General features: G+C 33.0%; 2 protein-coding genes across 3 annotated transcripts; one reads left to right on the forward strand and one right to left on the reverse strand.

The window, feature by feature from the left end:
• Positions 1–864: 864 nt before the first annotated feature.
• Positions 865–6,893, reverse strand: LOC110923000 (origin of replication complex subunit 4). Of its 2 annotated transcripts, none has more exons than XM_022167198.2 (16): positions 6,644–6,885; positions 6,469–6,559; positions 6,329–6,385; positions 5,661–5,708; positions 5,180–5,230; positions 5,053–5,096; positions 4,812–4,875; positions 4,608–4,694; positions 4,425–4,516; positions 4,232–4,313; positions 3,645–3,730; positions 3,433–3,542; positions 2,659–2,751; positions 2,500–2,564; positions 1,685–1,825; positions 865–1,103 (listed from the first exon to the last, which is right to left on the reverse strand). In XM_022167198.2, the coding sequence occupies exons 1-16, from the start codon at positions 6,751–6,753 to the stop codon at positions 1,050–1,052; spliced, it is 1,275 nt and encodes a 424-aa protein (XP_022022890.1). In that variant the 5' UTR covers positions 6,754–6,885; the 3' UTR covers positions 865–1,049. The 2 variants fall into 2 exon arrangements, with proteins under 2 accessions (XP_022022890.1, XP_022022891.1); XM_022167199.2 differs by lacking the exon at positions 865–1,103 and adding an exon at positions 1,952–2,015 and having other exon boundaries at positions 1,696–1,825; positions 6,644–6,893.
• Positions 6,894–7,142: 249 nt separating this feature from the next.
• On the forward strand, positions 7,143–12,262 carry LOC110921426 (protein FAR1-RELATED SEQUENCE 5-like). The gene is made up of 5 exons (XM_022165749.2): positions 7,143–7,266; positions 9,464–10,271; positions 10,365–10,623; positions 10,838–11,401; positions 11,573–12,262. The coding sequence occupies exons 1-5, from the start codon at positions 7,143–7,145 to the stop codon at positions 12,194–12,196; spliced, it is 2,379 nt and encodes a 792-aa protein (XP_022021441.2). The 3' UTR covers positions 12,197–12,262.
• Positions 12,263–12,790: the final 528 nt, after the last annotated feature.

The raw sequence follows: 12,790 nt of genomic DNA on the forward strand, positions 1-12,790 counted from the left end.
GTGAACCTGGTGGAACACAAAAAGCATGCCAAATCTACAAATCTTGAGAGGCCACCGCTTCGAGCATAACTGTTGGGGACCTATGATCCTCTCTCATATATTGGCCCCGCAACTCTGTTGGACACATTCTTCAAACAAAATGCGTACAATCAAGGCTACCCAGCATCCCAGGAAGGTGATGTTTCTCCTCGTGAGCTTGGTACGAAAGCGCAACATCGTGGCTTGTTGGTCTATGTAAGAACTCGAATGCGTATTTATTACATACAGTTAGACAAAAATATTCTAGACACTCACGGGAAGTCCTTTCGACCATATTTAAATACTCATCGTTCTCGTCTGAAGGGTTACCGGTTGCAAGTTGTTTAATTGTCGATGTAACTTTTTGCAACGGTGTAAAACTCTTCTTCATTCTCTCATCCACGCCCTCTTGAAATCACGGGTTATTCGCTTGCACGTTGCTCACAATTTTTAAAAACAACCTTTTTGACATACGAAACATATGACGAAAAACTTCATCAATGAATTTGGGCTCCTCGACAAAATAATCTGCCATAAGGGTTTCGTGGCCTTTCTCTCAATCACGACGGACAACTTTTTTTTACTAGATGTGCTCGTGTCTTCTAGTTCGACTTGCCCGATGAGTTTTTGAAAAAAAAAAAAACTACTATTGCTTGAGGAAGAATCACCGTCTTCACTAATGTCGTATGGAATAAATAGCGGTATGTGATCCGCCATTTTAAAAATAGGGTGAGATTTTTAGATTGTGAAAGAAAGGATTTGGTTGATAGAAGTTTGGATTGTGATGAGAGAAGTGAGAAATGATGTTAAATAAAAAAATTGTAATTTTCAGTAAAGTAGTAGCGATTAGCAGGTCATGATCATCACTTACTATAGTCTTAGCTTTGTTAAGGACAATACATTCAAACTTATACAATATGCAAAACATAAAGATCAATCAAAATAACAAATCTGATGTCTCATCTCATATCATCAGTCTTCATAATGCCGTTGCGCATACATTTTGTTGCGCATACATTTTGTTTCTAGTACTAACCGTTCGCAACAAATTTCGCTTCTTGATTCATTAGCTTCTGAAGGATAGCCTACACAAGCCATATAAAAGAAACTTCAGCCAATAAACAACTTTGTGTTCCATAATCATATCATATAAATCAAGACCCAAACGAATGAATTCTTTGAGTAAATTACAAAAATCGTCCTTTATGTATGTCACTTATTCCAAACTGTGTCCTTTGTTTTCAATAATTATAGAAAACGTACTCGATGTTTACAAACCCTTGCAAGTTATGTCCTTTAGCCCTAACTCAGTTAAATTTTGTGGTTAAATCTGACCAAATAGACCCCCACATGAGAGTAAAATGACCAAAATACCCTCATCAAGTTATGTCCTTTAGCCCTAACTCAGTTAAATTTTGTGGTTAAATCTGACCAAGTGGACCCCACATGAGAGTAAAATGACCAAAATACCCTCATGTGGGGTCCATCTGGTCAGATTTAACCACAAAAAATTAACTGAGTTAGGGCTAAAGGACATAACTTGCAAGGGTTTGCAAACATAGAGTACGTTTTCTGTAATTATTGAAGACAAAGAACACAGTTTGCAATAAGTGACATACATAAAGGACGATTTTTGTAATTTACTCGAATTCTTTAGATAACTTACTGGACATGAACGATTTGATTTCAACCCTTGATGCAGTTCAGCAGGTGAAATTAGCAGCTTCACTGAGCGGAATTCAATACACTGATTATGTCCCCTATCTGCAAACTCGATTAACTGGCGATCAAGAAGGTGCTCAAAGGCCTGCACATTTAAAATTGTTAGAAAAAAATTATTACCAACAAAAATGGGAACATAACTTAAGAAATTATATCAAATTACACTGATATTCTATACTATCTTAACAGACAAAATCGGTAGAAACCCCACCGGCTTTGCCTTCCTCCCCCCATACTTTCACAATGTTGCAATTTTAGCCCCTTGACTTTGGTACCTTCAAAGTTTCATAAAATGGCAAATTTAGTCCCTAAACTACTACTCCATTTTACAAATAGTTTGCTTTTGACATCCCAACTTTCTAATAGTTTCCTTTTCAGCCCCAACTTTGTTATAGTTTCCTTCTTACCCCAAAACTTTATCGAATTTTATCTTTACCCTTTCTTAGCGCTTAAGTTTAGGAAATGCAATTTTTAACCACTTAACTTTTTATCAACTTTGTAAATGCCACTTTGACCCCCCCCCCCTCGAGAGTTTTTGGCTTGACGATATAAATTCGAGTTAGTCGGGTTGCGTATAATACGTTATGATTGTACGATATAAATTCGATTTACGTTACGTTTTGATCCAATCGCAATGCAACTATAGGATACATTGAGTTCAACCGGATACGTCAAAACGTGCGTTTTCATATGGTTAACACATCACATAACGCTTGGACTAATTAATAATAAAAAGGTATGAAAAAATGAAAACCTTACCCGTAAGCATACATTACGTGAATAATTATCCACATTCTGAACTGAATCATATATAGTTTTGTATTCTGTCATGTAGAATGTGTTACTAATATATATTTAAAGCAATGGAGCATAACTAGAGATTTACAGGATAAATCTGTGAGGCACATTTGCACTGACCTTTCATTACGGAATTGAAATTATATGATTCTTGTTCTTTGAATTCCAACCTCCTTATGCAAACCATTATATAAAGCTCCAGAATTGAGCAATCTGCAAAAAAAAAATAAAAATAAAAAAAAAAATCATGCCGTTTCTCTCTCAAAATAGACAAAAAGGAATGAACAGATACTTACAAGAGATGAATCCGTTTTAAGTCTTAATGTCAATAAAAACCGTTTATGTGATTAGCAAAATTTTATAAATATTTTATTAAGAGTTAACTGCCATTTCATCCCTGTGGTTTGTCCAATTTCAAATTTGGACCGTTTTCATCCCTGACATTCTTGAAACATGCCAGTTTTGTCCAAAAACTTAACGTCTGCTAAAACCTGCCGTTTAATGAAGGGCAAAAACGTCATTTTCCTTTTTTTATTTTTTGTTTTTTACACCATTTTCCTTTTTTTATTTTCCGTTTTATTGATTTAAAAAAAAAGGGAAAACTAAAAATAATGATGGTTTTACTCTTCATTAAACGACAGATTTTAACAGACGTTAATTTTTGGACGGAACCGGCATGTTTCAAGAATGTCAGGGACAGGGATGAAAATGGTACAAATTTGAAATTTCGCCTGGACTGGCACAATTGGGCAAACCACAGGAACGGAAATGGCAGTTAACTCACCAAAAAAATGAGAATCTTGTGGACCCAATCAGACGTTAATACTTTGTAACGTTGACAATATCAAACAACTTTAACTTGATTTTACCCGAAAGAAATTAAGTCAGTCATACCTTTTAGACAATCCAACTTGGGCTGCCTTTGAACGGTTGAAAGTGCAGATTTAAAGTTCTCAAGTGTCATATAACCACTTTTAGAATCAATGCAACATACAGCAGAAAACCTAAAGAAACGAAGCATGACAAATAAGCTTTAGAAGATAATCACGGCAAATCGATGACAAAAGGAAACTTGCATATGCAAAATACAAGAAGAAATAACTTACAGAAACCGCACGAAATTACTAACGGTGCAGTCAGCATCTGTTAATTTATCAATGATTTCATTGAACTTTTTATCTGCTATTATGTTCTAGAGCATGTCAAGGAATGTCACATGTAGTCTCATTTGACTTTTTTAGAGTAAAAATGCCATTTTCGTCCCTGAGGTTCGGCCAGTTTTGCGACTATCGTCTAAAGGTTTGTTTTTCCGCATCCGGATCCAAAAGGTTTGAAATCTTGCTATTTTCATCCGGCTCGTTAACTCCATCCATTTTTCTCCGTTAAGTCAGGGGTATTTCCGTCTTTTTGTTAACTTAAAGGACAATTCGATCTTTTTACATAAAGTGAAAAAGACCGAATTGCCCTTTAAGTTAACAAAAAAGATGGAAATGCCCCTAACGGAGAAAATGGATGGAGTTAACTAGCCGGATGAAAATAGCAATATTTTAAACCTTTTGGATCTAGATGCGGAAAAACAAACCTTTGGACGAAAGTCGCAAAACTGGCCAAACCTCAGGGACGAAAATAACATTTTACTCACTTGTATATTATAAAAACCACGTCACTAGCAAAAGAGAACGAAAAAGGATACGGAAATTCGTGAATTAAAATCAGTTACATAGTCATGAGGAAGGGTTGAATCCGTTGGCAACAGTAAAATGTGTTTCAACAGTCTGCATGATAAACACACAAGTATTAAAAAAAAAAAAAATTATAAATTATAACAAGCTTTAACCTAGTACAAAAATATAACCACATCACAAAGAAAGTTTTGTAACAATCACCTCTGTAAATCATCCTTTTGTGGAGGAAGAAACAGCAGTTTCCTGTGTGAGAACCGAGATCGTACTCGTTTTTCCAACAGCTGATCCGCATCCTGCTTGGCAAAATCGAGTCTCGTAATGTATAAAACTTATAACTAATTAAAAACTTACGATGAAATAATGAAGTAAATTTTTTTGACATACCAGTCGACAACTAATACCGATGACAACAGCTTGTGACGATACAGATTGCATTGCATCCAACAAGCTATACAGTAATCTTTGCTTACCCTGTGCAAGGATATGTCGGTCTTAAATAAATAAAAATAGCAATAGCACAATCGTATATCTCAAATTGTGAAAATAAAAGAAAAGAATCCATTATCACAGCGTGTATGTTGACTTCACCTGAGCAAAAAGGTCAAACTCGTCCAATACAAAAACTACTGTCTTGTGTGCTAATCCGCATTCTCTGGTCATAACGATCATCAGGAATAAATCAGCAAAACCACTTAAAAAAAAAAAACTTGTGAAAAAATGAAATATTGCAAGCTAAATGTAACAGCTTAAAGTGTTGTAGCTTTTATTGAATGTCGAGAGTATATATTTAGAGAAAATAAAAATAAAACAAAAACGAATAGATGCTGACCGTAACATGGCTATCATGAACTGAGAATTATCATCAGATGACGCCTGCAACAAATTTACAACGTGATGAACTGCAAGTTAACTTTGTTCGTATGTATCATTTAGTAACGGTAGATTTGAGATAGTACCATTTTAGAGAACATCAGTTCATGTTCAATACATAATTGTCTAGCAATTTCCTGTAATGAACGTTAAACAATCAATCCAAGAAATAAATATGAAAAAAGAGAAAAAAAGACCAAGATACATTTTTCACATTTGCAAAGCAATTTCTTCTGATCATCTAAGACCAAAATTAATATTTATCAAAACACAAAACCAACAAAAGTAAAAAAAAAAATTCACAAAACCAAAACAGAAAGCAATGTATAACTTACAAAAATAAAAAACAAATAATTTAAAATAAAATTTTCATTAAAACAGAGACGATTATAGACTAATGCCAGGTAGACGGGCAACAAGCTGTGCCGCTACCCCCTTCTGAATAGCAAACCCTACCCTGCTAAACACAAAATTCTGTCCCTTAACATGCGCGGTGTTACTACTTACCACCTGCTGAACTCGCTTGAGGAACAGAAATAAATTTGGAAGAGAAAAAAAAGATCTCACCTTTAGAGCACAATTATCATCACAGTGCAAAAGCCCATTCAGTTTAATCTACAACAACCATAAAAAAAACCCGAATCAGACACCAATCATTGTGCCTAGGGCTGCAAACGAACCAAACGTTCGGCGAACAGTTCGTGAACCGTTCGGCGGGAAGTTTGTTTGTGTCCGTTCGTTTATTAAACAAACGAACACGGACAAGAAATCTCGTTCGTTTATGTTCGTGAACGTTCGGTAACGTGTTCGTTTGTGTTCGATGGTTCATTAGTGTTTTTAATTTTTGTATTTATTTAAATACTTCAAAATTGCGACAAATTAAATATCTAATAAGTGTCAGTGTATTATATATTCTGTTTATGAACGATTGTTTGTGTTCGTCTGTTTCTATTTGTGTTCATAAACATTATTTTGTGCTCATTTGTGTTCGTCAACGTTCGTTTTTGTCCGTTGTCTAAAATTAACAAACACAAACGAACACGAACAAGTTCATTTCCTTAACAAACGAACACAAACATAAAATCTCGTTCAATAAGTGTTCGTGAACAGTTCGCGAACACATATATTTATTAACAAACAAACATGAACAAGGTCTTGTTCGTGTTTGTTTGGTTCGTTTGCTGCCCTAATTGTGCCAAAAATAACTTAAAACCTAGAACAACAAACACACATACCACTGATATCATGTCAGGATACTCTTTCAACAAATCTTCTAGAACAAGATCCAACACCTAAAAGAAAATAGTAAAACCCTAATCACATTACATACTATCAAACTTTCAAATACAAACCCTAAGGTAGGTAGGTAGTGTACCGCATTTTTGCCGCATCCTCGAGGACCTAGAAGCAAGATTGAATTGTTACAGGCCTCAGTTACCGAACTTGATACGATAAATTTCAACTTGCTGAAATTGTTAACAAATTAATTAATTAATTTTTAGGGTTTTAACTTAAAATACATGAATGTTAGAGAGAGAAGAAGGGGGAACCTGTAGTTGCTATCGGGAGAATCGGAGAATAAGGAGAAGATGAAATCGGGATCACAGAGTCGTTTACGAAGGAGTACTATTGCTTCCTCTACTGTTCGTTGAATCTTCATCTTTTTCTTTTCTTTAACTATGAATCCGATCTAAGACTAAGTAAATAATCGCCGCCGTAACAGATAGAAAATTGGCGGGAAAAATGTATTGTCCGGTGGTGTATACCGTCACTGTACGCATCACTTTCAATAGCGCCCTATGGCGCCCCACCTTCAAATTAGGGGCGCTATAGCCCGTTGCCAGCCCAGTAACAAGTAAAAAAGCGGTTGTTTCAAGGATTTTGGTTAAAAAGACCGTTTGGCAACGGTCAAAACTTAAAAAAATTAAAGTTCTAATTTTTTATTGTAATACTATAAATACATTACCCCTTTACTTAAATTTTCATCTCTTCTTCATCTAAAATCTTTACAAATTTCTCAAGTGGCATCTTGTACAGTTGTTTGACCCAATGGCCCATAGGTTAAAACGATCCAGATCAACGACGACTACCGAACCATCTGAGTCTGATGCTCGTACTACTATTAATCTAAATGACGAGTTCGAGGATTTTGAAGAACCGCCACGACCGAAAGGTAGGGATAGAAGTAAGGAAGTTGCACGAGCATGAGACACGTCTTCTTCAACGCCATCGGATGACCTGCCAAAGTTGACGAGTTCAAACGTAGAGTCAATCGGCTTCTCTCGATCAAGGAAAAGGAGCATGAACTTAGAATGGAGAAACAAATCCAGAAAGATATGAAGTTTCTCGAGAAAGATTTTCCCACCTACCAGAGAAGGACCGAGTCATTTTAAAGGCTCATAAGACAAAAATCCGAGCGAAATATATGTAGTTTTTTTTATTTTCAAGTAGTTTATCTTTTTTAAGTAACTTTGCATTTTTTTAAGTAGTAATGTTTTATTTATTTTAATGAAATTATGTATTTTTATTTTGTTTTAAATAAAATTGGCATATAAATTAAAAAATAAAATATATATATATAAAAATAATTAGGATGGAGGTTTTAAACCATTGCATGCAAGTTTAACGATGGGTTTTAAAGCCCCTCATATGACGTGGCGCCTAGGTGGACCTGACATAGCGTAATAAAGCGCCTAGGGCTATGGGCTTTAAACCACACCCCTAGCCTTAGGGCAGACTTCTTTTTATCTGTTTGATGATGTGGCAGTGACATATGACTTATCTTTTTTTATGATATGGCAGTTGATGTGATTTTTTATGATGTGACACTAGTTCGGTGACGTGGCGGCTAATGTCGGCAAACTGGGTTAGTGTTAGGTTAGCCTTAGGTTAGTTTTGGAGTACTATCGACCAATAAGTTGAAAGTTGGAAGTCGTGTGGTACAAATTGAAAGTTCAGAGTACAATCGACTAATTAGTTAAATTTAAGGTTATTTAAATCAAATATTCCATAAATAATAAAAAAAAGAAGATTATTGGTTTTTGGTTAGCGAGTTAATGGGTTATTCACTGTTGGGCTTGTGTATTAGTACTGGGCTAAGTAGATATGGATTGAAAATGGGTTATTTGAGTCAACTAAATTGAAAATTTCAGTTTATTCAATTTCGGTCTATGCAGTTTCGAATCAAACAATGAACACCCTTACTTTTAAGTTTTAACTATGATGTTTATATAGCCATAATAATAAGGGTAAGCGATTTTCTCTTAAAACTTTTAGTAAAAATTTGTTTGGAAAAAAACCTTCAGAAATAGCATGGTAGGTAAACGGTTAACATGTTGTGCCAAAACCTTGTTTTGAATCAATATCTATTAAATAATATTATAAGTGATTTTCATAATTTTTATTTTAAATTTATTGGGTAAAGATCAAATAGGAAGTTTATTTTGGCTAGGAAGTATAGGAAGTAATCTTAGCCGTTCATCATATTTTTTTAAATTTTTGTACGCGGTGGCATTTTCGTCTTTTTACATTATCATATCTTCGTTCTAATTCAATTACAGATTTTGTTACTTCTTTTCTTAGTTCATCACTCTCATAACATAATTGAAGGTTCTGTAACCCTAAATCACCGTCGATTGCAAATTCATCTCTTTTCAAACATTAATCTTGTATCGTTCGTCAATTCGATAACTTCAATGTCTTCTTCAAACTCTGTTGGTATGTTTAGCTTCAATTCGGAGTAAAATTTTGTTATTTTTTCTGAATTTCTTTGTTTTACGTTTTATAATTCGTGGTTCTGTAAGTAATATTTGATTTTTCATAAGTTTAATAGTTATTGTTGTATAATTAAACATAATTTGTTTGTTTTTTTTCTTCATCATTTATTGCGTTTTAGTGAAGAGTTGCGTTTTATGATATTAATTAAATTGTATGAATATAAAACTTTTATTTTTATGTTATATAAAGCTTTAACTGTCTATAACTGTTATTGTTGTACAATGTTTTGTTTATTCATCATTTTATGCGTTTTACTGAATGTATTGCGTTTTATGATTTTTTAGATAATAGTTCATATACAAACCTTAAAGGTTTGTATTTCATATATTATTTTTAACTTATTTTTATGATTTAATATTAAACACATTATTATATAGGATGTATTGCGTTTTATGATTATTTGTTAAGTGTTTCAGATCATATGATGCGTTTTACTGAAGCTGTTGCTTTTTATGCTTTTTATCCATATTAGTCTATATATAAACTTTAAATGTTTGAATTTTAAATTTTTATTAATATATTTTTTGGTTTATCAATAAAAACATTATTATGTAAGATGAATTGCGTTTTAAAGTTTTTTTTAATTGTTTCAGATAACATTTCCAAGTGGGAGGAACGTGTATGCATAAACAGTGGAAGAAAGTTTTTCAAACCTAAAGTCAGTGGATCCATTACACCTGCTGTTGGAATGTTTTTTAAGTCATTTGATGAGGCTTTTGCGTTTTATCAGAGATATGCACTTGCTGCAGGTTTTTCTGCAAGAAAAAATACCTCTTGGACAAATGGTGATGGTTTAGTGAAAATAAGATATATTGTCTGTTCAAAAGAAGGATTTCATGTTAGCAAAGAAATAGATTCTGGTTCAGTTGAGAATAGTAAAAAGATTGTTAGACGTAATAGAGGTTCAAAAAGAGTTGGATGCAATGCTCATGTGAAATTAATATTAGAGAACAATAATATGTATAAAATCTACTACTTTGAAGAAGAACATAATCATATCTTTGTGGAAGATGAAGATATTCATTTCTTGCCGGCTGCACGAAGTATCGATTATGTGAAAGAAAGTTTTATATCTGGATTGTCAGCAATCAATATTGGACCTGTTAAAGCATTCAATATTATGAAAACAATGTATGGTGGTTTTGGTGAAGTTGGTGCTAGTAAAGTTGATTGTAAGAATTATAGAAGGGATTTGAATCTTTATATCGGAGAGTATGATGCAGAAATGGTAGTTAGGCGTCTTATTAGGAAGAAAGAATGTTGTCCGGGTTTCACATGTGATTATGTTATTGGTGAAGATAGAAGATTGAAAGGGCTTTTCTGGGCTGATGAGCAATCAAAAAAAAATTATACAGTTTTTGGTGACATATTTGGTTTTGATGCTACTTATAAATCAAACAAGTAAGTTTTTTTTCATTTATTGCGTTATATATTCTATTGCGTTATACATTCTGTTCTAATTTCTAATGCTTTTTTAATTTGTTTTTTATGCAGGTATGATTTGGTTTTTGTTCCATTTACTGGTATTGATAATCATTATAGGAATGTCACATTTGGTGGTGCATTACTTGGTTCGGAGACTGCAGATTCTTATAGATGGCTTTTAAGGTGTTTTGTTAATGCTTTTGGAAGTGAGCCTAAAGTTGTTGTTACTGATCAAGATGCTGCAATGAAGAGAGCTATTAAGGATGTACTTTCAAGAAGTAGGCATAGGTTATGTATGTGGCACATATGGGAGAAATTGAAGACAAAGGTATTAACTGCGTTTTATGATATAACAAACTGAAATTTTAATTGTTTTATTATTGCGTTTTATGTATTATACAATAAGATCACCAAATATTTTTATCAATAGAATTACAAAACAATTGCGTTTTACCATCAATTCATTATGTTTATCATTTTCAATATATTGTTTTTAAATTATTGCGTTTTATGTTTTATAATATTATTACTTTTTTATTCAGGTTGGTCCTGTTTTGTCTGCAAACACTGATTTTAATACAAGAATGACTCATGTTGTTTGGAATGATACTATTAGTCCAGAAGATTTTGAAACTGAGTGGCATTCAATAATGTCTACTTTTGGATTGGAAAATCATGAGTGGTTAAAAGATATGTACGATCTTCGATTTGACTGGATTCCTGCTTATTACCATGGAGAGGATTTGGCTGGTCTTATGCGTACTACTTCGAGATGTGAAAGCGAGAATTACTTCTTTGGTCAGATTTGCAATCCAAGATGTACACTTGTTGAATTTTTCACTCATTTTGAGACTGCAATGGATATTCAAAGGCATGAGCATAGGAGGAATGATCATGATACAAGGTATATTGAGTCTAAGCCCTGGAGTGACTTTGTATTGGAGAAACAAGCATCAGAAATATACACCAAAACAATTTTTAAGGATATTCAGATTGAAATTGATGCTGCCATTACAAAGTGTATGTCAAAGTCTCTTGATATTGTGGGTGATGTTCAATATTTTGAAATAAAGGATTTCAGACAGCCATGCACATCTTTTTTGAAGGTATTTTTTAAATTTATATATTTTTAAATATCTATTGCGTTTTATTATTCCATCATTCATTGCGTTTTATCATTATATGAAAATATAGTTTTATCTGTATTATAATTAAGATTCATTGCGTTTTATATTTAATTTCACTAATTTTATATAGCTTTTTAATCTTATTTACAGGTGCAATACAGCAAACAAGAAGATGGATTAACAATAAGTTGTTCTTGCAAACGGTTTGAACAATTTGGTATATTATGCCGGCATATATTTTACGTTTTACGGTATGATGATATAAATGAGTTTCCTAGAAGATATGTTCATAGAAGATGGATGAGAGATGTTGTTTCTGTTGGATCAAATCATTCAAATATTCGGTTTGATGAAATTGGTAGGAATAGTGAAATTGATAAAGTTTATAGAGAAATCGTTGTTGCAAATGAGTATGTGGTTAATAGGCTGGTTGGCGATATAGATGAGTTGTGTCGTTACAGGGATCATATTAAAAGTTATATTGATAAAGCGGATGAGGTTATGGTTGCTGCGCCGCCTCCTAGTCGCAAAGAAAGATTTGCTGAAATTGGAGGGAACATAGAAAAATCAGATTCTATTATTCGTGTGCCGATCAAAACAAGGACCAAAGGATGCGGTGTACAAAAAAGGATCAAGTCAAATCGTGAGATTGCAATTCAGAAATCATCAAAGATCCAGAAATCGTGCCGTGTATGTGGTGAAAAAGGACATAACAGTCGCACATGTAAAGATAAGGTTTCTTCTAATGCTATAGGTTCTAGCAATGCAATGTAATTATGTATAGAAATTCTGACAAAATCAGATATCAATAAGTAAAAAAAAATTTGTCATTGCGTTTTATGATGTATATGTTTCATCTCATTTTATTACTGAGTTTTATAATATCCATCATATTTATCAGTATGTTTTGGTTAATTGCGTTTTATCATACCAACAATATATTGTAATTGCGTTTTATACATGAACAATATAATTTAAATTGTATTTTTTGATTAATGCGTTTTATTGTAACATAGATCATAGAACAAATTAAACACGAAATGATGACAACACTAAGATTCCAAAAGGGATTTCAAAATCACATGACAGCTTTTTTTGGAAAGTTGCGTTTTATGATAACAGTATATTGTTATTCCGTTTTATAGATAGAACAATATACTTTAATATGTTTTTTTTTATTATTGCGTTTTATTGTAACACATATTAAACATAAAATTAAACAAGAAATTCAAGTAGATATAATAAACATTGCGTTATATAGATAATGATAGTTCTAAACAAAGATGATTTTTTCAAGCAACAAAAATAACAAAAATAACTAGCATGATCAGCTTCATGGATCAAAGTTTGTTTCTTCATCGGATGAAA

Source organism: Helianthus annuus, chromosome 17, assembly GCF_002127325.2.
Source record: "Helianthus annuus cultivar XRQ/B chromosome 17, HanXRQr2.0-SUNRISE, whole genome shotgun sequence".
In the NCBI taxonomy this organism is placed as follows: Eukaryota; Viridiplantae; Streptophyta; class Magnoliopsida; order Asterales; family Asteraceae; genus Helianthus; species Helianthus annuus.

What these genes read in the sequence shown, in the direction of transcription:
- LOC110923000 (XM_022167198.2), bottom strand. Translation starts at nt 6,753, where the DNA reads ATGAAGATTCAACGAACAGTAGAGGAAGCAATAGTACTCCTTCGTAAA. An exon ending in ATCCTGACATGATATCAGTG is followed by an intron (nt 5,709 to 6,328) that starts GTATGTGTGTTT and finishes TGGTTGTTGTAG; the next exon opens with ATTAAACTGAATGGGCTTTT. An exon ending in ATGATAATTGTGCTCTAAAG is followed by an intron (nt 5,231 to 5,660) that starts GTGAGATCTTTT and finishes CGTTCATTACAG; the next exon opens with GAAATTGCTAGACAATTATG.
- LOC110921426 (XM_022165749.2), top strand. Translation starts at nt 7,143, where the DNA reads ATGGCCCATAGGTTAAAACGATCCAGATCAACGACGACTACCGAACCA. An exon ending in GCTACTTATAAATCAAACAA is followed by an intron (nt 10,272 to 10,364) that starts GTAAGTTTTTTT and finishes TTTTTTATGCAG; the next exon opens with GTATGATTTGGTTTTTGTTC. An exon ending in GGGAGAAATTGAAGACAAAG is followed by an intron (nt 10,624 to 10,837) that starts GTATTAACTGCG and finishes TTTTTTATTCAG; the next exon opens with GTTGGTCCTGTTTTGTCTGC.